This window comes from Lethenteron reissneri, chromosome 67 (assembly GCF_015708825.2).
Source record: "Lethenteron reissneri isolate LAM-NWPU_2019-01 chromosome 67, ASM1570882v1, whole genome shotgun sequence".
In the NCBI taxonomy this organism is placed as follows: Eukaryota; Metazoa; Chordata; class Hyperoartia; order Petromyzontiformes; family Petromyzontidae; genus Lethenteron; species Lethenteron reissneri.
The window spans coordinates 8,298,137-8,325,414 of NC_083845.1; the positions used below are offsets into that span (position 1 = coordinate 8,298,137).

The 27,278-nt window shown below is 56.3% G+C and overlaps 2 protein-coding genes across 2 annotated transcripts in view; both read right to left on the reverse strand.

Annotated features, from left to right (window-relative positions):
• Positions 1-1,770: 1,770 nt before the first annotated feature.
• On the reverse strand, positions 1,771-23,685 carry LOC133360136 (kinesin-like protein KIF20A). Its single transcript, XM_061578723.1, is given in 18 exon segments — positions 1,771-1,829; positions 2,156-2,329; positions 2,332-2,539; positions 3,361-3,416; positions 3,961-4,100; positions 5,157-5,296; positions 5,748-5,927; positions 6,924-7,134; positions 7,762-7,908; positions 16,016-16,087; positions 16,318-16,429; positions 16,697-16,969; positions 17,975-18,041; positions 19,887-20,068; positions 20,717-20,855; positions 21,467-21,553; positions 22,870-22,941; positions 23,644-23,685. Coding segments are annotated over 18 exon segments (2,361 nt in total).
• A 2,810-nt stretch (positions 23,686-26,495) lies between these two features.
• LOC133360068 (discoidin domain-containing receptor 2-like) overlaps positions 26,496-27,278 on the reverse strand; it is a 56,225-nt gene continuing 55,442 nt past the window's right edge. The window contains exon 18 of the mRNA XM_061578658.1: positions 26,496-27,222. Coding sequence (XP_061434642.1) covers positions 27,091-27,222 — 132 coding nt within the window. The 3' untranslated portion in view covers positions 26,496-27,090. The remainder of the gene's footprint in view (positions 27,223-27,278) is intronic.

The window sequence follows — 27,278 nt, forward strand, 5'->3', positions numbered from 1 at the left end:
ATCATCGCTGCTGCCATCATCATCATCGCTGCTGCCATGATCATCATAATCATCGCTGCTGCCATCTATCATCGCTGCTGCTGACATCATCATCATCGCTGCTGCCATCATCATCATCGCTGCTGCCATCATCATCATCGCTGCTGCCATCATCATCATCGCTGCCATCATCATCATTATCGCTGCTGCCATCATCATCATCGCTGCCATCATCATCATCATCGCTGCCATCATCATCATCATCGCTGCTACCATCATCATCGCTGCTGCCATCATCATCACGCGCAAGCACGGACTGCCCGAACGCTCGCGTCCCCAGCGCGAGAGATGATGGGCTAATTAGTGTGATTAGCTAATTAGTGTGATTAGCCACACCTGGACGTCACGTGTCGGTGGTGCTCTGAGAGCCGATCTCCACTGATTGGTTGATTGGCAGAGCGGGGGGGGGCATGCAGAGGCCCGCAGCGTCAAAACGTTGAGCGGCGGATGGGGCCCTCGTCAAGGGCGGCACGCGTGCGAATTCGAGGCGTGACGCGCTTCTCCAGTGGAGCCACGTGACGTGCAGCACTGGCGAGTTCACCCACAACCCACGTCACGTGACGATGCCCGTACGGAATCTGCACGCGCGCGAGCTGATTGGTTGCTATTGACGGCGCCGGGCGTGTCACGTGACCCGGAGAATGATACAGACGGAACCCAGGGCCCTAGCAACCGGACTCCTGGCCCTGACAACCGGACCTCACGCCCTGGCAACCGGACCACGTGCTATCAACAGCAGCTTGGATCAACCTGGGAGCATGGGTTCAAATTAATGTGAGGTGGTGGTGGAGGTGGTGGTGGAAAGGTGGTGGCGGTGGTGACTATATGCACGTGGCTGTCTGCGATCCAGCACTGTGGGGGCAGCAGCAGCAGCGAGGGTTGCTGGATCACCGCACACACAGAGATGATGTTGTTGTATGAAACTCCCTCCCTTCCACCCGTGGGTGGGTGTCTAGGAGCCGTAAACCTGGCTCTGCCAGGCAGAAGGCGGCACAGCAAAGTGTGTGGACTAATCTCCATCTGTTCCATATCACTCCCTCCCACCCCGTGGCTCTGCCAGGCAAAAGGCGGCACAGCAAAGTGTGTGTACTAATCTCCATCTGTTCCATCTCACTCCCTTCCACCCCGTGGCTCTGCCAGGCAGAAGGCGGCACAGCAACGTGTGTGGACTAATCTCCATCTATTCCACACTCCCTTCCACTCCGTGGGTGGGTGTTGAGGAGGAGCCGTCGACCTGGCTCTGCCAGGTAGAAGGCGGCACAGAAACAGCGTGGACTCCACCCGTTCCGTCTATACGGGATAAAGCGTTTCCCCCTCGCACGCACCCGTGGGTTTTTTTTTCCCCACACGTATAAACGCTCATTAATTGACCGACAATCTTAATATATAAAGGCAGCAGAGCTTGGGAAATTAGTTCATATCCTGTCCCTCGTTTCTTGAACCTTCTCTCAACCGTCAGCAACACACTCTCGCCTGAATACCGTTCGAATTACCACCAGCCAATCCAACGCTCATTGATCAACAGTGGCCGTTCCGACGGACCAATCGGGGATCGTCCCAGGAAAGTGACCAGCCGATTGCCAATTCTGCCTGACCAATCAGGAATCGTCCCAGAACAGCGGTCAGCCAGTGGCCAATTTCGCTTGACCAATCAGGGCTCGTTCCAGAAGAGCGATTCGCCAATGGTAAATTATCGAATTAAGTGATTTGCTCATAAAATGGAATTGGGCCTCATCTCCCGTCGAACCAAGTGATGACGATGATCGACTTGGACGCTGCGTCTCGTCCACCTGAGGACGACTTCATGGTAAATCCGTAGCACAGCGTTAGATTTTAATAAAAACGACGCAGATTTAGGACGGGCGTTCAAGATTCCGAACTTTTTATTGACATTGGTTACTTTTGACAACCCGCCAGAACGTACACACACACACATACGCGTCTTTGAAGGAGACGGTTTAAAAAACACACAAATCAAACTTTAATTCAACCACGAGAATACTTGGCAGTAACATCTCGTTAAAGGAACCGTTCAAAATATCAAACTCCATCGAACCTTAACCGACCCCTATAAACTATTTTTAAAAAGTGCCGTCACAGCCCAGACCCCCCTCACGAGCGTCCGGGAAGGGAGTTGGGGGAACCGGACTCCACATTCGGCAGCGTCCCGTCAACAGCAGTCCGGCTGCTCGCTTGTTGGTGAGGGGACGAGTTTGCGAGGCGACGGCCTCAGGTGGAGCGTCACCGCCCCGAGGGCCCCCGTGGGCACGGCCCGTGGGGACCCCCCCTCCTCCTGCCGCTCCTCCCCCTCCTCCTGCGAGGGGCACAGAAGCTCGTGGATGGGGCCCAGCAGGGGGCCGGCTCCCCCACCGGCCCAGCGCGGCAGTGGCAGGGACGACGACGACGACGGAGGGACCGCAACGGGGCCCAGCGGGTGCCCGGTCCCGCCCTGCAGGAGGCCCGCCAGCCGCGCGTTCTCACGCCGCAGGTGCACGATCACCTGCAGGCCGTCGCATGCGTCAGCGAGTGGCCAGGTTCGCGGGCCCACCAGGAGCGGGCCCACTGCTCGCAGCCCACCAATCGCAGCCCACCAATCGCAGCCCACCAATCGCAGCCCACCAATCGCAGCCCACCAATCACAGCCCGCTGCTCGAGGCCTACCAGTCACGGGCCACTGCTCGCAGCCCACCAATCACAGCCCACGGCTTGCAGCCCACCAATCGCAGCCCACCAATCGCAGCCCACCAATCGCAGCCCACCAAACGCAGCCCACCAAACGCAGCCCACCAATCGCAGCCCACCAATCGCAGCCCACCAATCGCAGCCCACCAATCGCAGCCCACCAATCGCAGCCCACCAATCGCAGCCCACCAATCGCAGCCCACCAATCGCAGCCGACCAATCGCAGCCCACCAATCGCAGCCGACCAATCGCAGCCCACCAATCGCAGCCCACCAATCGCAGCCCACCAATCGCAGCCCACCAATTCGCAGCCCACCAATCGCAGCCCACCAATCGCAGCCCACCAATCGCAGCCCACCAATCGCAGCCCACCAATCACAGTTCACCAATCGCAGCCCACCAATCGCAGCCCACTGCTTGCGGCCCAAGATCCCAAGATCTTGGTGATCCTAGAGATACCAAGATCCTAGACATCCTGAGATCTTGAGATCTTGAGATCCCGAGCTCCTAGACATTCTGAAATCTTAAAATCCCAAAATCTCCAGATATCCAGAGATCCTGAGGATCCGGTCTCACAGAGACTTGTCCCGAGTTGGGCAAGTCAGTGTGTGCGTGTGCGTGCAGCAATGATCTACTCACCTTCCGGGCCTCCTCCAGGCTCTCTGGCTCCACGCCGCTGTACTGCTCCTCTCTCCCTGTCCACAGCAGCGCAATATCACAACGACGATGATGATAATGACGACAAGAACACTTTCAACGCGCCGCACGATATTCACTCGACCCTGCCCTTGAGGAGAGACACCAGGAGGAGAAACCATGGACGAGGGGAAAGGTAGTAGCCAGGTGGTGAGCTGGAGCCACTACTAATTTTCCAAGCTCTGCTGTCCTATGTATATTTGTTAAGAAACATATATTAGATTAAACAAATTATATGTCTGGCCAAGTCCGTTATTAAGCATTTACATGTGGGAGGAAACCGGAGTGCCCGGAGAAAACTCATGCGTGTGTGCAAGGGGGCAACGTTCTATCCCCGTACAGACGGAACAGGTGGAGTCCACATTTTTTCCGAGTACCGCCCCTCTCCTGGCAGAACCAGGGGCACGGCTCCTCCTTGACGCCCACCCACGGGATAGAGAGGGAGTTTCACAACCCCATCTGCGCGCGGTGACCACCAACCCTCCTCGCTGCTGCCTCCACAGCGCTGAGTGTTGAAAAATAAAAAAGAAAAGTAAAAATCACCGTCAGAGTAGCCGGGGTCGGGCGGCGTCAGCGCCGTCGCCGCACTCCGGCACGCAAACCGCCGCATGGCGTCCGTGTAGAGCCGCAGGCGCTCCTCCCAGCGCTCCTCACACGCCTGCCGCTCGGCCTCCAGCCGCTGGCTGCGGTGTGGGGTAGGGGGTTAAGGGGGGGGGGGTGGGACACACACACACACAGCCACCACCGGTGAGGATTTAGGCCGGGCCTAGATATGGCCTAGGCACCGCCTGGGCAGGGCCTGGGCCGGGCCTGGGCAGGGCCTGGGCAGGGCTGGGCCTGCCCCTGGGCAAGGCCTGAACTTGGGCAGGGCCTAAACTTGGGCAGGGCCTGGGCAGGGCCTGGGCAGGGCCGGGCCTGCCCCTGGGCAAGGCCTGAACTTGGGCAGGGCCTAAACTTGGGCAGGGCCTGGGCAGGGCCTGGGCAGGGCCTGGGCAGGGCCTGGGCAGGGCCTGGGCAGGGCCAGGCCTGCCCCTGGGCAAGGCCTGAACTTGGGCAGGGCCTAAACTTGGGCAGGGCCTGGGCCGGGCCTGGGCAGGACCAACACAGGGCCGACAAAGGGGCCTCCCCCCTGCCTCCGCCCCCCACCGCCCTCCTCGAGATTGAGTTGGAGATTTCAGAGGGCTGCGGCGGCACTCCACCGGCACCGGGGTGTCCGCTCCTCGCTCTCGTAGAGAGAGAGAGAGAGAGAAGGAGCGACTCGGAGGCACCAGAAGGAGGAACCACAGTCCAAGAGCAAAGAGGCAGGATTTGAAGCTTTCGTGACTGCAAGGATTCATATTCTTAGGTGTTTTCGGTAAAGTCACGTAGATAAAAATTTTTTACTAAATTAATAAAAGTAAAATTAAAATAAAATAAAAATCACGACGTTTCGGAGGCAACACAAGCTTCCGTCTTCAGGTGGAACCGTCACAGCACGATAGCTGTTTCAAGTGAGAGAAATTCCAAGAAAACAGTCCTTGTATATATACTGGTTGAGGGTGGGAGGAGCCAAGGTGGGCCCTGAATATTATTTTTGTGAGGTTCGGTGACTTTACCGAAAAAACCTAAGAATATAGCAAAACTGCAGCAGCAGCAGCAGCCACACGGTGGTGGACGACGAGCCGGCGCTACCAACATTCGCCCAAGCTCTGCGGTCCTCTGCGCACGAAGGTGTCAATCGGCCAACCAGAGTCGCCCACCTCCACAGCGCCTCCACCTGCCGCAGGTGCGTCATGGCGTCTCGCGCAACCTCCTCTCGCGCCTGCCGCTCGGCGCGATCGCGGGCCGCGCTCTCCGCCACCACGCGCCCGCGGAGGCGCGACACCAGCCCCACCAGGGCCTGCAGGGGTCAGAGCCGAGCGTCATCAGGGCATTACGAGGTCGCACTAATTACACACAAAGTGCTTGCCACAAATGAACCACGATACGTTGCCGATCTCGTCAAGGAGCATAAACCATCATCACGCAAACTCCGGTAATCCTCGCAGCGGCAGCTTTTGACTCGGCCATCAAACAAGGACGGTGGCCACCGCATCGCGCGCTTTCAGATGTGCTCCCGCGGCCGTCTGGAACACTCTTCCTTTGGGATATTAGTAAGCCACTGGAGCTATGCACTTTTAAATTTAGATTGAAAGCTAATTTCTTTGGAACTGCTTTTTATGTTTTAGTTTGTTGTCCTTCCCCCCGCACCTCCGATAATCACGGTTGGCTATGTACGCTGCGAAAGAAGTTTATCCACACATACACGCAACTCGCGGCCAGAATTAGTACCGCACAGGCCGCATACAGACCTCAACATCGATCTCATCGTCCGACGACAAGTCAACCTCTTCATCCTCCTCCTCATTGTCGTCACCGCTGTTGCTGGGGAGACCTCCTCCTGCTGCTGCTGCTGCTGCTCCCGCTGAGCCTCCCCGCACCGACCCCCTGACCCTCACGCTGATGGCTTCCTGGCTCGCAACGCTCACCACCTGGAGTGGACGCGGGTCACGGAGTCATGGGTATCAATTCTAGATTTGAAGCTTTCGTGACTGCAAAGATTCATATTCTTAGGTTTTTTCGGTAAAGTCACGTAGGTAAAATTTTTTTAATTTCAATTAATAAAAGTTAAATACAATTAAAAATTAAAAAATCATGGGTATCAGTGGAGGGGGTCACGGGGTCACAGACATGGGTACCTCAACTAAACTCTTTATGAAGCTAAACTCTTATTATTTCACCAGGTAAGGCCCACTGAGCTATGTAGCTCTGACCTGGTATTGACAAATGATAGTTCAACGAAGTGGCTTATCATCATCAGGTGGAAATGCACAGCAGCCAAATGCTCTAAAACGAGCGATGTTGATTCTAAATGTGGATGGGAAAACCGGAGGAACCCGAAGAAAAATCCACACGACCACGGGGAGAGAGACACGGAAGGCGTCAGAGTCCGGATGGAAGCCACGACCTCCTGCATACCAGGCGAGGTAGTAAACATCTCAGCGCTGCATGCGGCTCTTTTAAGGACTGCTTAACATCTCACCACCTTGGCGTATAAATGGGGGGTGGGGGGGGGGGGTCACGGGGCGTTGGTTGGGTCAGTGCTCGTGGTTTGACACACAGAGTTCGCAGGGGTTAGGCCTCAGGCTTGGCGCAACTGGTTGCAGAGAGCAGTTTGGTGCAACCGGTTGTAGGGAGCAGTTTTTTGCAGCCGGTTGCAGAGGGCATTTTGGTATAACTGGTTGCAGGGAACAGTTTGCAACCGGTTGCAGAGGGCAGTTTGGTGCAACCGGTTGCAGGGAGCAGTTTGGTGCAACCGGTTGCAGGGAGCAGTTTGGTGCAACCGGTTGCAGGGAGCAGTTTGAGGCAACCGGTTGCAGTTCAGAGGCGGACTCGACCTTCAATCGTCGATCCGCTCGGCGATTCGAGGTGGTGGGGGGAAGGGGGGGTCGGGGGGTCGGGTCGGGTGGGAGCAGCGTGCAGCTCACCTGCTGGGCGAGGGCGGCGAAGGCGAGGGTGTGCGCCGTCTCGTGCAGCGTGGAGGCACAGGGGCTGACGCACGCCACCATGAGGACACGCGCGCCGCCCAGCAGCGCCGACTGGAAGAGGCGCGTCAGGCGGCTCTCCCGGAAGGGGACCGGCGCCTTGGGGGCACCACCACCGCCACCACCGCCACCACCACCGCCACCGTCGCCCGCCCTGCCACACGCAGGAGTCCGGCGCTGGGTGAGATCGGCGCTTCCTGGACGGCGTCGAAGCGATAGAGGGGGCCCAACGGTCAACTACCCCCCCCCCTTGTCCCTCGCAACCCCCACCAAGTAAATTAAATATAATGTGCTTCAAAAAAATGTTAACACTTCCGAGAATTTGCAACAACACCACGAGAAATGTGCCGCCTCCGGCCTCTGGAGACCACCTGGAGAAGTTTCCAGGCACGCGTTCACAATGATGGTGAACACGTGGAGACTCCTTGAATTTTTTGAAGCTATGAACATACTTCTGTTACCATGTTACAGTGTATTTATTATCAGTTTTTTTCCATTAAAAACGATAGTCCCACGTAAGTGTCAACATTTTTTTGAAGCACCTGTACATTAAAATGTAATGTCTTTTTTATTAATTAACAATTTCTTATTTTACCACCTAAGGCCGCAACTGAGCTATGCAGCTTTTTTTCGCCACCGCAATGCCCCCCCGTCCCCCCCCCCCCCCCCGACAGAGCGGGCACCGACGGACGAGCGGCGGGAGGTCACCACCACGGCAACGCCGCAGGGGTCACCGCAGAGGTTACAAAGAAGGCCGCCGCAGGCCCGCCGCCTCGCCTACCTGGCCTCCTGGTTGGCCCTCAGGGCCTGCAGGCAGCGGCCCAGCGTCAGCAGGGAGCCGTTGATGTTGTTGGCCTCCTTGAGCCTCTGGCCCGTGGCCTGCGTCTTGTTGGAGCGCTCCGAGCCAGCGAGGTCGCACAGCGTGAGCCTGCCCACGTGGGCGCAGGAGGAGCCGCACGAGCCGCGGGGACACAGCCAGTCAACATGGACACGCGACAACGAGCGGAGGGCCGGGTGGGGCTAAAGCACAGCGAGTTGGCACGGTAGGGGGGGGGGGCACAGGTGGTGGTGCATCTGCCAGTCGTCTCAGTCGGTCAACCCACGGCACCTACTGGGTCTGTCCCGAGACCTCCTGCACCTAGCCTGGCACAGTAGGGAGTACGGATGGTGGTGCATCTACCGGTCATCTCAGTCAGTCGACGTACGGCACCTGCTGGGTCTGTCCCGAGACCTCCTGCACCTAGCCTGGCACAGTAGGGAGTACGGATGGTGGTGCATCTACCGGTCATCTCAGTTAGTCGACCCACGGCACCTGCTGGGCCTGTCCCGTGAGACCTCCTGTCAGCAAGCATTTGACACTGCACGTGGCCTTAACGTGCACATAGCCTGGTACAAACCCCGTGGTGATGTCACCGCCAGTTAGTGTCAAATGGCGGTTATTGTTGTTGTTGTGTATGTGTAGTGGTGTTAACTACTCGCTGTTCGCAAACTGTGAGAGAGCGGATCGTAAACAAGGTTTTCCCGCTCAATCAAATGGTCAGGGTCAAATGGGGTGAGGTAGGATCCAAACGCCAGATTGGGAAGGACCAATCGGAGGGTCCCACAAGGTGGCCGGGGATTGGACAACCCGGCCACGAACAGGTATAAAAGCCAGAGCGCTGAAAGCTCTTGGCCAGTTCTGCTACACGAAGACCCAAGTCGGCTGAAGACATCTAGGACCCTGGACCAAGCCCTCCAGCCCTTATCAGGGCTAGGGCTCAGTGTAACCAGTGGTCGGGGAGAGATCCCCTAGGTCCAGCCAGAGGACGCTGGGATAGCAGGGAGATTAGACAGCCTGCAAGGTCCGGAGGCTGTGTCTACTCAGGGTTATTGCCCACGCCCCCAGCCCTCGGAGGCGATCCCTATAAAAGGTGGAACCCAAAGAGCTCGAGTTCAGTTCGACACGAAGCTGACCAGTGAAGATCCAAGACTCGGAGATTAGGCCCTGGGACTCCCCGGTCTCGCCGTCCTTATAAGGGCCGAGCCGGGTAAGCCAGTGGCGCGGCCCAAGAGCTTCCAGACCGCTGCCCTTATCAGGGCAAGGCTGGTTAGCTGGTGCCGAGATCTGTGCTTGCCAGGGCCAGATCAGTCAGCCTCCCGTAGCCCAGTAGAGGAGGACTGGGGGACAGGACAGAGGGCTTAGTACTAGGGTGGGTTTCCCCTAGTACGGGTGAAGGGGCCGATACCCCTTCAACTATTGTATCTGTCTCGGAGTTAATAAACAGTGTGTCTCAACTTCGACATCGTCTCCTCCTCTACTTACTACATCTGGTGTTGGAAGTGGGCCAAGCATGGATACGAGACGGAAGACTCGTGCCCAAGACCCAGGAGAGGATGACGACGAGGGAGGGGCAGTGCAAGACATCGCCGCCGACGTACCTGCACAACAGCTGCCGGCTCCGACATCGGCGGGGTCGTCGGAGAGGGCCGGGACGTCGACTGACGAGTTGGCGTTGGCTCACTCGCGGCTGGCGGAGCTCTTGTATGCAGCGGCCGCTATGCTGGAACAAATAACTCGCCTGGGACCGGGAGGAGCGACGCGGCGGGAAGATGGACAACGCCCGCCAGAAACTCCCGCCTTTACAACAGCGGGGCGACTCGAAATTCCCGCCACGAAGACAGTAGGGGCGGAGGGAGGAGTCCCAGCTCGTCACGCGGGGGACGGTGCCCAGCCAGCAGCCGCCACGTCATCGGTGGAGGCGGGTCGCGGTGGCGGCCTATCAGGGGTTGCAACGTCACCACCAGCGGACGCCAGCACCGACCAAGCCCCGACCAACACGTCACTGACGGCGCGACACCCATTAGAGTCCGCCATTACTCATACAGTACGGGGACGCGCTACGGATGCTGCAAGAGGATCGGAGACGGAGCCGACATTCCAGCAACGCCTGCCGGCCCTGCAGGTATTTGTTGCAAGCGACGGCGATTGGGGGGGGTTCCAGCGCCGGTTCTTGGCCCACCAAGAGATGGCAGGCTGGTCGGACAACGAGGCGCTGTGTGCTCTCCCGGCGTTACTGGACGGCGACGCCCTGGGCACCCTCACTGCTGCACCCAAGTCGGCTCGCTCCACCATTCAGTCGGCGCTGCAGCTGCTGGCCACCGTTTATGGGCCGCCCTCCGATTGTCGCCAGCTCTTCTATGAACGGCAGAAGGGTGACAAGGAATCGCCACTCGCTTATCGCAAGGCCCTGCTGTCATTGGCGAAGGACGCTTTCCCGCGTATGGATGAAGAGGGGATCGATGCGATGGTGGCAGAGAAAATTTTGCTGCTGGCTGACGATTTGGACTTCACCATCTTAGCGCAGGACGATGCGGATATGTCATCACTGCGGGCTGCAAGGCACATTCACGCCAATCTCATCTCCCAGCGGAGGAAGGCGAACAAAGCAGCTGCACGACACACCGTGGCGGCGACCTCTTCCGGAATGGAGGGAGCCTTCGCTGCGGATCGTTCTGCAGGATGGCGATCTGCCGAGCGACCGGCTCGGGACGTTCCAAGCCACCGAGACCAGCCCAAGTCCTCTGGAACGCTCGTCGTCTGCTATAATTGTGGCCTCCGGGGCCACGTGGCGTCCGGATGCCGGGCTCCTCGACAGCGCGGTGCGAGACCTGGAGCTGCGGACGGCCCTCCTCACAAGCCTTCGCAACATCCTCGGGCAAGTCATGGCACCCCACATGTTCGGCCTGCACACACACCCACTTTCCTATCACAAGGTCCGACACACGATTCTCGGGGTTTGGGTGCTGGTGCGTCGGGTCGCGGCATGTCGGGGAGGGCGCTCCAACCGGGCCAATGGTCCGAGTTGGCTCACCGAGTTGTGGCTGCATCGGCGGGGTCGTCCGTTGTCGCGGGGCATATTGACGGGGTGGAGGTACGGCTATTGGTCGATACGGGAGCTTCGGCAACTATCATTTCGGATTTGATTTATAATATTCTGCCCGTTCAGAGTCGCCCGTTGCTCCCTGTCGATATACCGTTTTACGCTGCGAATGGGGGCTCGTTGGGTATTATCGGTCAAATTCGAGCGCAAATTTCAATAGGGGACATTAAACTATCTGGCCCGGTGTTCGTCTCCTCCTCGCTGGCTATTCCGTGCCTGTTGGGGACAGACTTTTTGGCCAAATTGCCCATCAAAATTCTGATTGACCAGCAATGCATCGAGCTTCCATCGGGCCGACGTATGACGTTCCTACCTGCCACCCCTGCCTTGCGTGTTGCCTGTGCTACGGTACAGGCGCTCGTTGCCCGGACGGTGCGTGTACCCCCGGGGGCACAGATGTTGGTACCCCTGCGCTTGCGTCGACCGTTCGATAAAGGGGTCTCTGACCGGGGCGTTATTTTGGGACCATCTAGAGCCGGGGTGAGTGGGCCAGATCTGGTGACGGCCCAGACTATTGTTAAAGGGGATGGGGACCCGTTTATCGCGGTCCTCAATGTCGGGACACGGACGGCAGTGGTTTCGCAAGGTACCGTGTTCGCACATGCGGTTCCGGTACCTGCGGAAACGCCGATCATTGGCCAGGTGGCCACCGATTCTCAAACGCGATTAGCCTCAGACGCTGACGAGGGTTGGCTGGATGCGTTGTGTGCTGAGTCACCTGACCTGTCCGACGCACAACGTGCTAGATTACGCGCCTTATTGCGAGAATTTTCCGACGTCTTCAGTAAACACAAATACGATATCGGATGTACCAAATTGCTACGCCACCATATTGACACCGGTGACAACGCTCCTATCCGCCAAAATCCTTTTCGGTTAAGTCCCGCCGAAAAGGATCATGTCAAATCGGCTGTAGATGACATGTTGAAATCGGACATCATTTCTCCCTCGACCAGCCCTTGGGGTGCACCCATAGTGTTGGTTAAAAAGCACGACGGGTCCCTAAGGTTCTGCGTTGATTTCCGGCGATTAAATAAGATCTCGGTGGCCGATGCTTATCCGCTTCCTCGAATGGACGAATCGCTGGATGCCCTCGCGGGATCGCGATTCTTTTCCACTTTGGATTTGCTCTCAGGATTTTGGCAACTTCCCTTGGACGACGAATCTAGGCCCAAAACAGCTTTCCGAACGCCGCACGGCCTCTTCCAATTCAATCGCTTACCCATGGGATTACACTCTGCTCCCGCGACGTTCCAGCGCCTGATGGAATTGGTCCTCGCTGGCTTGCAATGGGAGGTGTGTTTGATTTACCTGGATGACGTTATCGTATTCAGTAAGACGTTCGAGGAACACCTTGATAGGCTTCGGGCCGTCTTTCTCAAGATGCGCGCTGCTAATTTGAAATTCAAGCCACAAAAGTGCCATTTGCTGCGCGAATCTGTTAAATATTTGGGTCACATCGTCGGCCGGTCAGGTATCTCAACCGATCCCGCCAAAACGCGTTGTGTCAGCTCCTGGCCTATTCCCACCTCGGTGGGGGAGGTTAGAAGCTTCATCGGCTTTGCTTCATATTACCGCCGGTTTGTTGCGGACTTTGCTTCCATCGCTAAGCCACTACATGCCTTGACGTCAAAAGGGGTCAAATTTCATTGGGGGCCGGTGGAGAACGCCGCTTTTGTCTCTCTTCGGGATGCCCTGGTGGGGGCCCCGCCGTTAAGCTACCCCGATTTTTCCATGCCGTTCGTGCTCGACACGGACGCAAGCAATACCGGGATTGGAGGCGTGCTGTCACAAATTGTGGGTGGCGTGGAGCGCGTTGTGGCTTATGGTAGTAGAGTACTGTCCCCGGCCGAGCAGCGGTACTGCGTCACCCGCCGCGAACTGTTGGCTATCGTGTTCTTTATCCAACAGTACCGGCCATATCTGTATGGCCGGCATTTCACCGTCCGTACAGATCATGCAGCGTTGCAGTATGCCCTACGAATTAACCAGCCATCGGGGCAGTTGTCCCGATGGCTCGAGATCATGCAGGATTTCGATTTTGAGACAACTTACCGGAAGGGGATTCGCCACACCAATGCCGATGCCCTATCACGCCTGCCGATCGCCCCGGATTGCACTTGTTTCTTGGGTTCGGGCCGTTGCAAATCGGCAAGTGACGGCCAGGATCGGGTTCTTGCGGCCGCAGTTGATACTCCTTCGGACGCTGGTCCTATTTCGGAGGGTGGGAGTGATTCCCTACTTGGCTTGTCGAGTGCTGAGTGGGGTCGCCTCCAAATGGAGGATGCGACCCTCCTGGCGCTACGACGTCGCGCGGAAGGATCAGGTCAAGGGAAGTCGGGCGTTGACTCATGGGGGTGGTGCCAGGGCTTACTCATGCATTGGGACGGGACGATCCGCCGTCACAGGCTGGTGGTGCCTTCCACGTTGAGGGGTAGGGCTGTATGGGCTGCTCATGAACGGCTCCTGCACCTGGGTACCCTCAAAACACTTGCCATGCTCCAGCTTAACTACTTTTGGCCGGGCATGGCAAGAGACGTGGACGATCTGCTGCGGTCCTGTACCCAGTGTGCACAACGGAAGCCGCCGGCGAAGGGAGCCAGTCCACCGCTCCAGTCCATTTCGGTCACCCGGGTTAACGAGCTGGTCGCCCTTGATATTTTGGGACCGTTTCCTTCCACGCCGAGGGGTAATAAGTACCTGCTGGTTGGCATGGAATATTTCACGCAATGGCCTATGGCTTGGCCCCTCGCCAACCAGTCCGCAGCGGCCGTTGCGGAGGCTTTTGTTCAGGGCTACGTCCTCGACAAGGGCGCTCCGGAACGGTTGTTGACCGATCAGGGAAAGAATTTCACTAGTACCCTTTTACACGAGGTATGTGGCCTTCTGGGTACAAAGAAAGTTCGTACCTCGCCTTACCATCCACAAACGGATGGGATGGTGGAACGCTTGCATAGGACTCTTACGTCCATGCTATCCCACCAGGTATCTGAGTCCCAAAACGATTGGGATCTACGGATCGGGGGAGTCCTGGCGGCATACAGGATGGCTCCTCACGCGGCGACCGGGTTCTCGCCATTTTTTTTTATGTATGGTCGCGAGGTTGACCCACCTGTCACGACTCAGCTGACGATTGCCGCGCCTCATGCTAAGTCGAAAATCGCCGACCATGTTAAATTTAACATCCTTCGCTTGGCGGAGGCACGGCAGGCGGCCATGCAAAACTCTGACTCTCGCCAGAAACAAAACAAGAGATTGCGGTCGCGCCGGACTCACACGCACGAATGGCACCCGGGCGACCGAGCATGGTTGCACTGCCCCCAGGTGCCATTGGCCACCTCGGCTAAGTTGTTGCGACCATGGAGGGGCCCCGTTGAAATTGTGCAGGTTGTGCGGCCTCAATGTGTGCGCATTAAGTGGGGGAAGCGTCGGTGGTTTGTGCACCCTTCACGGTTAAAGCCATTTTTTGCTCCGCACGCTTCCTCCCACGTAAATGGCCGAACATGTGGGGAGTCCTCTGACTCCGGGGGGGCGGGATCGATGCCAGCCTCTGATCCACTAATGACTGTCCCGTCTTCAGGAGCCCCAGGACTGAAGCCCTCTTGGCTGCCAGCCTCCCCCGTGGGGGGCGGCGCTGGCACGTCCGGGAAACCGGACGACCAGGCACCTGCTGATGCGACACCTGCCACCGACTCTACCAAGCCGGCCCCTTGTGACGGGCCCGCTGCACGGACTCGCGCCAAAACGCGCCGGTTGTTATGATTAGCTTTCCGCGCGTGTTCCGTTGCTGCGGAACCCGCTCATTGTATATATGTTTTTTAATGGTTGTATGTGTGTGTAATAACGATGACCACGCTATCTGCTTGTTGCTTGCTGTCCATGTAAGTGTGTGCGTGTGTTGGGAATGGACGGAGAGTCTGCTGTGGTTGCTGAGTTTCAAAGGGAGTGTGTGCGCTGCTGCGTGGAGTTGTTATCTTGATGGTAAAGTTAATTATTAACGTGGGAGCGTCGGGTATCCTGTGCTGTACCATCTCGTGGGTCACCGTGCGCGATGGGCTTAATTGGAAAAAAAAAGAAAAAAAAATGTTTTTTTTGGGCTGTATTGTGCTACGAGGTGCTGTGTGCGATGCGGTCGTTGCATGAGAGGGAATAACTGTGTTGTGGTTGAAAAGTTACGACGGGATTGATGGTGTGTTGGTCGCCTGCAGATTTGCTTGCTATTGTGCTTCAATGTACGCGTGTGATCGCGATATGCTGATTGCATGTGCTGTTATACCGTTCTGTATATGTGTTGCGGTTCCGGGTGGGGGGGTTTTTTTTATAGGGAACCATCGGTTGATGTTACGCTTGTTCTTGTTATTGTTACTGTTACGAGGCACACGTGTATTGACGGTGTTAATCTTTATTCTTGGGGGTTGAGGGATTGTTGCAGCCGGGACGGCTGCGAGCTGTACAGGGGGGGGTGATGTAGGGGTTATTACGGGAGAAACGGCGGACAACAAACACAGGGCTGTCGGCACTCACATACACGGGGGGTCACACCGACGTCCGCATCAGTTATTGCCCACGCCCCCAGCCCTCGGAGGCGATCCCTATAAAAGGTGGAACCCAAAGAGCTCGAGTTCAGTTCGACACGAAGCTGACCAGTGAAGATCCAAGACTCGGAGATTAGGCCCTGGGACTCCCCGGTCTCGCCGTCCTTATAAGGGCCGAGCCGGGTAAGCCAGTGGCGCGGCCCAAGAGCTTCCAGACCGCTGCCCTTATCAGGGCAAGGCTGGTTAGCTGGTGCCGAGATCTGTGCTTGCCAGGGCCAGATCAGTCAGCTTCCCGTAGCCCAGTAGAGGAGGACTGGGGGACAGGACAGAGGGCTTAGTACTAGGGTGGGTTTTCCCTAGTACGGGTGAAGGGGCCGATACCCCTTCAACTATTGTATCTGTCCCGGAGTTAATAAACAGTGTGTCTCAACTTCGACATCGTCTCCTCCTCTACTTACTACATATGCATAGGCGCCGTGTGCGTAGGCGCAATGCGTGTGAGTGTGTTGGCCCAGTGCGTGTGAGTGTGTTTGCCCAGTGCGTGTGTGTGCGTAGGCCCAGTGCGTGTGTGTGCGCTTACTCGCTGCTCGACACCAGGCTGCTCCCTCCCTCGTCCTGGACGCGTAGCAGCCGCACGGTGAAGATGCTGTGGCTGAGAAGCCGGGGGGGAGAGGGGGGGTAGCAGAGGTTCAAGTCGATGAGACCGCTCGCTGGCAAAACTCACTCGGTCAAGTCTCACCCTCACCGCCTGAGTCACCCTCACCACCCTCACCACCCTCACCGCCCTCACCGCCCTCACCGCCCTCACCACCCTCACCACCCTCCTGACCACCCTCACCACCCAAGCGCCCACGATACAAGCGAGGGGGGGGGGTGCCTCACCTGCGGCTCGAGGCTTGGTTGAGCCGCGTCTGAGCCACGCTCTGCTGCCTGCGGCCCCGCGCCAGCAAGCAGAGGGCCTGGCCAGCAGTGCTCACTCCCACCCAGCGCACGTCTACACACGCTCACACACACATGCACGCAGACACACGCACACACACATACACACAGACACACACACACGCGCGCACGCACACACACGCAGACAGACACACGGCACCGCAACGCCACGACACCGCCGAGCAGTTATGTCTATGGATCCTCTTCGCCGGTATCATCCTGGCAAAAAGGCCCACGTAGATATAACCCTTGACCCCCCACCGCGACCCCACCGCGACCCCACCGCGACCCCACCGCGACCCCCACCGCGACCCCGGATAACCTTTTAGGTAGGGGTGACCGTTGGAGTCCTCTCCGAGGCGGAGGGTGGTGCCGCGGTAGGGCTGGCTGGCGGTGCCCGCCTCTTCCTGCAACAGCAGATCCCGCATGGACTCGTTGTAAATCTCCACAAAGGACACCCACACCGAGAACAGCTGGTTCCCTTCCGGCTGCCCATCCATCTCTCTGTCCGGCTGTGGCCCCGTCTCCTCTCCCAGGTGCTGAGAGAGGCTCGTCGACTCCAGTATGGGGAGGATGGGCGACGCGGTGAAGTCGCCTGCAAGGGAGCACGGAAAGGAGAGAGAACACTTACATCAGGCGGCGAGAGGAGGGGACGGCCAATTTGCCGGTTCCTCCCCCCCCCTCCTCGCCCTGCGGCAGCGTCCTTCACCGCAAGGCCACTGCAGGGCCACTGGCGGTGGTCTTTAGCGTGGCCCCTGACAACACACAACGAGTGATAACACCCCATCATCATCGTGCTGCTGTCAACCCCCCCCCCCCCCCCCCAATGGTTTCAAATGGTGTGGCGGCCCTCTCACCAATGATGTGCGCCCTCACCCTCATTCCCCACCCCTCTGAAAATGAGTGAAAAACTACCGGTCGACGTGGTAGTAGTAATAGTAGTCATAAATGTATTGCAAAAAAAAAAGGGGGGGGGGTGGGCGCACGTAAAGTGAACTTGCGTAGCGTGGAACGCACCCAACCCACAATGCACCGCACGAGGAGACAGCCGCCTGCCAAGTAGTGCATACAGTAGGGTACATGCAGTGCGGCACAGTACACACTGTACGGTACATACAGTGCAGTGTGGTACACACTGTACAGTACAATGCACACCTACTGTACACACCGTACTGTACACGCAGTGCGGTACACACAGTGCAGTACACGCCATGTTGTCCCACGTCCGACTGCGCAATCCGCACGGAGGGTGAATTAAAGCCACATAACGCGGCGAATGTTGTACGTATGCATGTTGAACCTCGTCCACGCCGTACGCAAGCCAAACCCGCGCCAAATGTGGGGCAGAAAGTGGTTCTGTGCAATAGCCGCGTAGACGGTGCTCGCGAAATCGCACGACGGACGAAAAAACCACCGTGGGGCGAAGGGGAAATCATGCGTTCATTCTTATGCCGCCCGGGTTGGCTAGGCCCAGGGAGGCAGCAAATGGCCACTCGTCCGGGCACTTCCGGGTGAGAGCTCTTTTCCCAGCACGGCCTCGGAATTCACGACGGAACAAAAACAACAACAATAATGATGATCGTGAATGGAGGAGGCGCACCGTCGTGGAGCAGCGCGAGACAGGGAGCGCTCCGGGACCTCCTCATGCCTCGCGACGGAGCGCCGTCCTGAAAACAAGGCCACAGACATCTCTCACGGATGGCAATGGCGGCAAAGCGGTGGCGGCAATAACAGCGACAGAGTAAGAACGGGAGACAGAGCAGAGCCTCACCATTCTGGCGAATTGCCCAATGATGCTGGATGCAATTACCAGCGAAACGTCGTGCTACTCAAATTGTAAATGTTGTAGTTTCACGCTTCAACACACCGGTGGGCTAAAGCAGTGAACTATTTGTCTTTTGTCAACGTGACACTTTTTTACTGATTGGCCGTGTCGGGTGGTGGAGGGTTACAACACATTTATAAATAATGCGATCTGAACCCAAAAACGTTGATTATGAATATTGGTCGCAAAAGCCTGCTACGTGTTAAACAGAGTAAAACCCGTTCACAAACAGCTGCCTATGTATGTATGTTGAACTTATTTGGCACCGAACGTAGCCAACCGTGCAGCAGATCGAAGGTGCAGGGGAAGGACGACGACACTAAACACGACAAGAACCTCAGGGCACCCTGCCGGGAACTGAACCGCGAAGCGCACAGCTCCAGCGGCTTCCTGATATCGGAAGGGAAGAGCGTTCCAGACGGCCACAGAAACGCGTCTGAAAGCGCCGCGCGATGCAGCGGTGACCACCGTCTTTAATTCTAGATTTGAAGCTTTCGTGACTGCAAGGATTCATACTCTTAGGTTTTTCGGTAAAGTCACATAGGTAAAAAAACATTGAAAAGTAAAATAAAATAAAAAATAAAAAATCACGACGTTTCGGAGGCAACACAAGCTTCCGTCTTCAGGTGGTACCGTCACAGCCACGACAGCTGTATCAAGTAAATGAGAGATTGCAGGAGCTACCACTCCGTTTATATAATGGTTGGAGAAGATCGTGGTGCAAGGGGCGCATACTTATTATTTATATGGTAAGGTGAGGCTTAAGACTAAGAATAGACTGCATAACAAAGGCTGAGCCTTTGTTGTGGAAGGGTGCGGTTTGTGACTCAACCTGTGGCAGGGATACCACCACTAAACATGGTAAAACTGTAATAGTTGTCTGTCAAATGAGATTGGCAAATAAGTGTAGTTAAATCTTTTTGGCATGGTTAATCACATCTTTCCAATGATTACTCAGTTTGTAACCGTCATCACGGTTGAAATTATGTCTGTGTTTGTATATTTGTATGGCTTCGTGCAAACATTTTTTATTTTATTTTACTTTTTAATGTTTTTTACCTACGTGGCTTTACAGAAAAAACCTAAGAATATGAATCCCTGCAGTCACGAAAGCTTCAAATCTAGTAATACATAATAATAGAAATAATAGAAAAGTATTTATTTATTTTTCCCCTACATGACTACCGAAAAACCTAAGAGTATATATACCGTCTTTGTTCGACGGCAGGGCCAAAAGCCACCGCTGCCGCTGCTGCGAGGATTACCGGAGTTGGTGTGATGATGATTTATGCTCCTTGACGCGCTCAGCCTAAGCTTTTAGTTCATCCGTGGCAAGCAATTTGTTGCGAGCAACGGGCACGACCTTGCAACGAATTCGTTCGGCAACCGGAAGCCAACGCGGCTCGGCGAGCGCTGGAGGGACCGCGGTCGGAGAATGAGCAAAGCGGAGTTCACGGGAACAATAACAGGAAGGGTGAACGGTAACGGGAAGGGTGAACAGTAACGGGTAGCGTGACGAGATCAGCTGCCCCCCCCGCCACCCCCCCGATCGTCCAACGTCATCGTCCGTCTTGGTCACCTCCTCACGGATGGACACGCAGAGTAGCGGCAGGGGCGCAGTAAAACCCGTTCACAAGCAGCCACGAACGCAACCTCGTCATCCGTTGTCCGTCGTCGCGGTCGTCACCTCCTCGGTGGCGAGCAGCTGCGCTCGGATCCGCCGCTCGGCCTCCACCTCGCCGGGCTCCAGCCGCTGCACCTCGCCGTGCCGCAGCGGCCGCAGGTCCCAGCGCCGGTACTGGCGGTCGCCCAGCAGGCCGAAGAGGAGGCCCAGGGCGCGCGGGAGGAGGCCCGGCTCTCGCGCCGTGCCTGGAGAGAGGCCAGAGGTCGCAACCGGGTACCGGGTACCCGATACCCGTACCCTACCCGATACCCGGCTACCCGGCTACCCGTACCCGGCCGGGTACGGGTAGCCGGGTACCCGTTTGCGACCCTGGTGCGGCCGAGTACAGGTACGGGTAGGCCGTGAGTCACTGGTGAGTCACCGCTTGTCACTCATTTCCCAACGTCTTGTGTCTCTTCTCACAATTTAAGTTCCTAGAATCAACCCACCCGCACCTGCAACATGGCTTCATCCCAGAGGTCGCAATCGGGTACCCGATACCCGTACCCTACCCAATACCCGGCTACCCGTACCCGTACCTGGCCGGGTACGGGTAGCCATTTGCGACCCTGGTCCGGCCGGGTACGGGTATTGGTAGGCCGTGAGTCACTGGTGAGTAACCGTTTGTCACTCATTTCGGGTAGGGTACGGGTAGGGAACGGGTACCCGTACCCGGCCGGGTAGGGGTACGGGTACCTATTTGCGACCCTGGTGCGGCCGGGTACGGGTACGGGTAAGGAATCAAAACCCGTTTGCGACCTCTGAGAGAGACGCACGCACACGCGGGAGAGAGCGCGGTGTGACGAGTGATGCACGCGGTGCGACAAGCCACGCTGACGCGCGCGGCACGGTACCCATGAGCGTGTGCGTCTTCCCCGAGCTGGTGACGCCGTAGGTGAACACCAGGGCGCTCTCGCCGCGCACGCACGCACAGACGGGCGCATGCACCGTCGACTCAAATGCGTCCAGCTGGGAGCAGGCCGGCCCCAACACCTGGGGGTGGGGGGATGAACGCGCACCCACATCGCCCAACTCACTCCCTTCCCGTGGACTTGGTGTCGAGGAGGAGACGTAGCCCCTGGCTATGCCAGCAGATGGCGGTACAGCAGTGTGGACTACTCACCATCTGTTCCATCTGCACGGGATCGAGCGTTTCCACACATCGCACGCGCGCACCGGTTTTCTCCCACGTGGCAGCGCTCGTTAATTAGCTGATGACGCCTTCATACAAAGAGGACTGCAGAGCTTGGGGCAATTGTTGGTGGTGCTGGCTCCTCAACACCACGTGGCTGCTGCTGCTGCCTTCCCACTCACACACTCACCTACACACTCACCGACATACCCACCCACACACTCACCCACACACTCACCTACACACCCACCCACACACTCACCCACACACTCACCTACATACCCACCCACACTCACCCACATTCACCCACACTCACCAACACTCACCAACACACCCACCCACACTCACCAACACACCCACTCACACTCACCCACCCTCACCCACACACACACCCACCCAACCACACACCCACCCACACACTCACCCACACACTCACCCACACACTCACCCACACACTCACCCACACACTCACCTGTGTGAATGTGAACTTCTGCAGGGAGGTGACGCCGGCTTTCGGGAGAGAGAGGAGCACAGAGGGTCCAGCCAGCTCCAGACAGCCCTGCTCCACCACCACCACCAGCACCACCACCAGCACCACCATCAGCACCACCATCACCATCAACACCACCACCATCAACACCACCACCAGCAGCAGCACCACCACCACCATCATCAACACCACCACCAGCAGCTCCACCACCATCAACACCACCACCATCAGCACCACCACCATCAACACCACCACCATCAGCACCACCACCACCACCAGCAGCACCACCATCACCACCACCACCATCAACACCACCACCACCAACACCACCATCAGCACCACCACCATCAGCACCACCACCACTAGCATCATTATCATCAACACCCCCACCACCACCATCAGCACCACCACCAGCACCACCAGCAGCACCACCAGCACCACCAGCAGCACCACCAGCACCACCACCAGCAGCACCACCAGCAGCACCACCATCACCCCCATCAACACCTTAAACAACATCATCACAACCGTCTACATCATCAAAACCATCAACGATGACAACATCATCGCCAACAACAACAGCCGACATTCGCCCCTACGTGGCAGCGGTGACGTCACCACGGCGCCTGTGCCAGGCTAGGTGCACTTTGAGGCCACCACGGTCGAAGGCTCGCTGCTGGCAGGAGGTCTCGGGACAGACCCAGCAGGTGCCGTAGGTCTCGGGACAGACCCAGCAGGTGCCGTAGGTCGACTGACTGAGATGACCGGTAGATGCACCACCAGCTGTATCCCCTACTGTGCAAACTCGCTGCGTTTTATCCACTCGTTGTTGTGAGCGTTGCTCCTCCGCCCTTCGTTGTTGTCGGAGGAGGCGACTGCCCTCCAAATGCCCAATAGCCTCACTGTGCACCTAGCCTGGCACCCCCCTCCCCAGTAGCGTCCTTCATGAGCCTCCTCCTCCACAGAGGCCGATCTTGACACCGCTGGTATCGCTCATCGGCAAGTCCACTCAGCTCCACGTCCTCACCACCACCATCAACCACCACCACCATCACCACCGTCATGAACGCCACCAATCACAACCACCATGGCGGGTAGGCTGGCGATAACAATCGACATGGTGATGGTCTTGTAAAGCTGATGATGGTGAAGAGAGCGATGGAGGCTATGATGGTGACGTGGGCCACGGGGGTCATGGGGGCGATGATGGTGATGATGGCGATATGGGTGATGGCGATGTGGGTGATGGTGATGATGACCATGTGGTTGATGCGGGTGATGGGGGCGATGTGGGTTATGGTGATATGGGTTTAGGGGGCGATGTTGGTGATTGTGGGTGGGTGATGTTGGTGATGTTGGTGGGTGATGTTGGTGATGTATCTTGCCTGGTCTTCTCCTCTCTGCAGCTCGTCTGCGCTGAACGGACGGACTCGGAGAAAGCCCTGCAAGGATCGCGACTGGGAGACAGGGAGAGTGGTGGGTGAGTGAATGGGTGAGTGAGTGGGTGAGTGGGTGGGTGAGTGAGTGAGTGGGTGAGTGAGTGGGTGAGTGAGTGAGTGGATGGGTGAGTGAGTGAGTGAGTGGGTGAGTGAGTGAGTGAGTGGGTGGGTGAGTGAGTGGGTGAGTGGGTGGGTGAGTGAGTGGGTGAGTGAGTGGGAGAGTGGGTGGGTGAGTGAATGGGTGAGTGAGTGGGTGGATGAGTGAGTGAGTGGGTGAGTGAGTGGGTGGGTGAATGGGTGGGTGAGTGAATGGGTGGGTGGGTGGTTAAGTAAGTGGGTGAGTGAGTGTGTAGGCGAGGACGTAAGTAGGTGAGCGAGTGAGCACGTAAGTATGTGAGTACGTGAATGGGTGGGTGAGTGGGTGGGTTAAGTGGGTGGTTGGGTGAGTGGGTGGGTGAGTGGGTAGGCGATTACGTAAGTAGGTCAGTGGATGAGTAGGTGAGCGAGTGAGCACGCAAGTGGGTGAGTAAGTGGGTGGGTGAATGGGTGAGTGAGTGGGTGGGTGAGTGTGTAGGTGAGCGAGTAGGTGAGTGAGCGAGTAGGTGAGTGGCTAAGCGAGTGGGTGGATGAGTGAGTAGGTGAGCGAGTAGGTGAGTGAGCGAGCGAGTAGGTGAGTGAGTAGGTGAGTGGGTGAGCGAGTAGGTGAGTGAGCTCACTCACCTGCTCACTCACCTGCTCACGTCTGGGGCCCCCCGCCTCCATCCCGACATCAATAAGCAGCGCGCGCGCGCCCCGAGGCGCGGCTATTTATAGCGATGCGGGGCCACGTGACCGCGCAGGTAATTAATTAATTTATCAGCGCATCGATTGTGGGCGTTGGTTGTGAACTGCAGTGCTGTCTTTAAATTATAAATTTTATTACTACACGCTTTTATTTAACTCACTGTGTCTGTTGTAGTTGTTGTCGTATCCTCAAATATTGTAACTCAATTTTAACCCACTTCCCAATGTGGTATCGACTGCAAACTTGGTATACTTATGTCATACTGATGACAATACTATATTATATCATGAAAAATATTTTTAAACATTAAAAAAAAGATATTTTTTAACATTTTTTGTATATGTTATGTTTTGGCTTGGGTCTAATTGTCCACGGTCAACTGGCGTTGGCTCTAATTGGCCACGGTCCCTTACGTTGTGGCGAGTTTCGGGGCCACTTCCTGGAGTCGTGGAGTTCTTCCATTACAAGTGCGGTACATTTCATTAAAGAGTGTTTAAAAAAAAGTAGTTTTAAATATTACTTATTTTACTTATCTGTCCCGAGCTGTGTAGCTATTTTACAGAAGCAGGCACTGCCTATGTATATTATATGTTTAAAACTATATTTCGATTTAAAGCTTTCGTGACTGCAGGGATTCATCTTCTTGGTTCTTTCGGTAAAGTCACGTAGAATGGAAATAATAAAATAATAAAAATAAAACATAATAAAATAATTCTCACGACGTTTCGGCCACAACGCAAGCAGCCGTCCTCAGGTGGAGAACAGGTCTGTCGGGAAGACAGAGTCTGAATGACACACCCCAGGCTTGGAGCGACTATTTAAGCTGGGATAGAGGGGAGAAGAGCGCCTTGACAAAATAATTTGAATATCAAGAGGAATTTAGCATATTTATGGAAAATGCAGAAATGCGATTATTACTACTTGTGAAATGCGTAGGAGGTGACTTTACCGAAAGAACCAAGAAGATGAATCCCTGCAGTCACAAAAGCTTTAAATCGAAATTTATACGTTTTTTTGTTTGATTCGCGTAAATAGAAATGTGTCGTTAAACCCGCCACCACCCGACACACCCAATCAGCAAGGTTTGTCACGTATTGAACAGAACGTTTCCAACTCGTTGCTCGTGTAAGGGATGTCGGGGGAAGGATTCCCACCAACAGGAAGGGGAGTGGGACGGTGAGGAGCAGGCGAGGAGAGAGAACGGGCGAGATAAAGGGGGAATTGGTGGTCACCGGATCGAGAAGGCTGTCGACTGGGGGAAGCAATACAAGACGAACCCCCTGCAACCTTATGTCGGCTCTCCTTTGCACCAGTACAGCACTAACCGGTTGTGTGTTGGAGAGCAAAGCCACAATGCGAGTACGACGTTTCGCCAATAATTACAACTAGCTTCATCAGGTGGACAGCCAGATTTGTTGATAAAATCCTCCGGTTTCTCATCATCATCATCATATGTAAAACTATATTAATTTTATTTTACCAGGTAAGGCCTCACTGAGCCATGTAGCTCTTTTTCAGAAGCGACCTGGCCACCACAAATGATAACTCAACTTAGTGGCTTATACTGGTAGGAACCACCTGATTCCACCAGCCCACAGGGGATTATTGTGTCCGTCCGTCCGTCGTGCATCCAAAAATGGGAGGGGTGGGGCTGGGTGGAGAGGGGAGGGTGGGGAGGGGAGGGTGGGGAGGAGTGGGAGGGGTGGGGCTGGGTGGGGAGGGAAGGGTGGGGCTGGGTGGGGAGGGGCTGGTCGCCCCGTGGTGCCCTTATAAAACTCACCGTTTAACCTACTCACGCCGGCTTGTGCCCGCCCTCACAGTCGGGCATATTTGCGGAATACACCACGCCGCCGTTGACCCTGGCCATTGACCGAGCAACCCGACGTTCCTACCAGCTCCCTCCGCAGGAATGTGTTCGCGTGGAAATTTATAGCAGCAAAACACTCTGACGTTGATTCTAAATGTGGAGGGAAAAAGCGGAGGACCCGGAGAAAAATCCACGCGACCACGGCGAGAGAGAGAGACACACACAAACCCCAAATATACAGCAGCAGGCGTCAGGGTTGGGATCGAACCCACGACCTCCTGTATACCAGGCGAGGTAGTTAACATCTCTTAGCCACCGTGGGGCCCCATCACAAATGATAGCTGCAACGAAGTGGCTGATTTCATCATCATCATCATCATCGTGTGCCATGTGACGTTCATTCTAAATGTGGAGTGGAAAAAGCGGAGGACCCGGAGAAAAAATCACAGCGAGAGACGCAGCCTTGAAATATACAGCAGCAGACGGCAGCGTGGGGATCGAACCCACGACCTCCTGTATACCAGGCGAGGGAGCTCACACGGGGGAAGGGGGGGGGGACTTGGCCAGGGGGCGTGGCCAGTGTGTCAGTGGGCGTGGCCAGTGGGAGTGGGCGTGGTCAGTAGACGTGGTTATTTAAGAGTGGGCGTGGTTATGTAAGAGTGGGCGTGGTTATGTGAGAGTGGGCGTGACTATGTAAAAGTAGGCGTGGCTATGTAAGAGTGGGCGTGGTCAGCGCGAGAGTGGGCGTGGCTATGTAAAAGTGGGCGTGGCTATGTGAGAGTGGGCGGGGCTATGTGAGAGTGGGCGGGGCTATCGTTGCTGGCTCTCTCCCGCTTGGGCTCTGATTGGGCGGCTGTCATCGCAATCTCACTGCCGCTGCACAACCCACCGTAACACGCGCGTGCTTTAAATATACGTTTATTTTCTTACCAATAAAGCGACATGGATGCAGCGCAAGGGAGAGGTTATGTACAGGTTTAGAACGTGCCTCTCGCGCGTTTATAAAAGGTTTGCGTGCACGTCGGGACGTGCGTGCGTTGTGTTGCGTGTGGCGACGCCTGGAGACGGGATTACACGCTCCAGTCTGCATGCACATTACAAGTTCGATACAAAAATACCCACTTCTTGCTCGCTCTCCCCCCCACCCCCTCCCCCGACGTCTGCTATATTTATCATCTTCACATTTTCTTCGCGAGGTCCCGATGCACACTTTACAATATTTACATTTGCACATATATATTTCGTTTTAACTGATGACGATAATAATCATCATCAGAACTGCTTTTTTGTGGTTTAGTTTGTTGCCCTTCCCCCCCACACCTCCGACTACGCACGCTGCGAAAGACGTTCAACGTACATACAACATCCCCCCCTTACATACATCATCCCTTCCATACGTAGTAGCAATAATAATAATAATGAATGATAGCAGAAAGCACGCGAGTTGATTGCAAGGGCTCTGAATGTGTGAGTGACGAGTCAGCTGGTCTCACGCCAAGTATATGGGAACTAGATGCGCGGGTGGGATGAACGCCATCGCATCGCCGTGGCAGCGGCAGCGCTAGTCCCGGCCGAGCTAGGAGGCCTCCTGCGCAAGGAAGCTCTGGATCTGCGGGAAGGTCGGCCGGTCCAGCGACTCCCGGCGCCAGCACCGCAGCATGAGGTCGTAGACGGGAGCGGGGCAAGCGGGCGGCTGGGACAGGTACATCTGCTCGCACACGTGGAGAGATACACAGAGCGCCAACGGTGGCAAGATGTTAACTA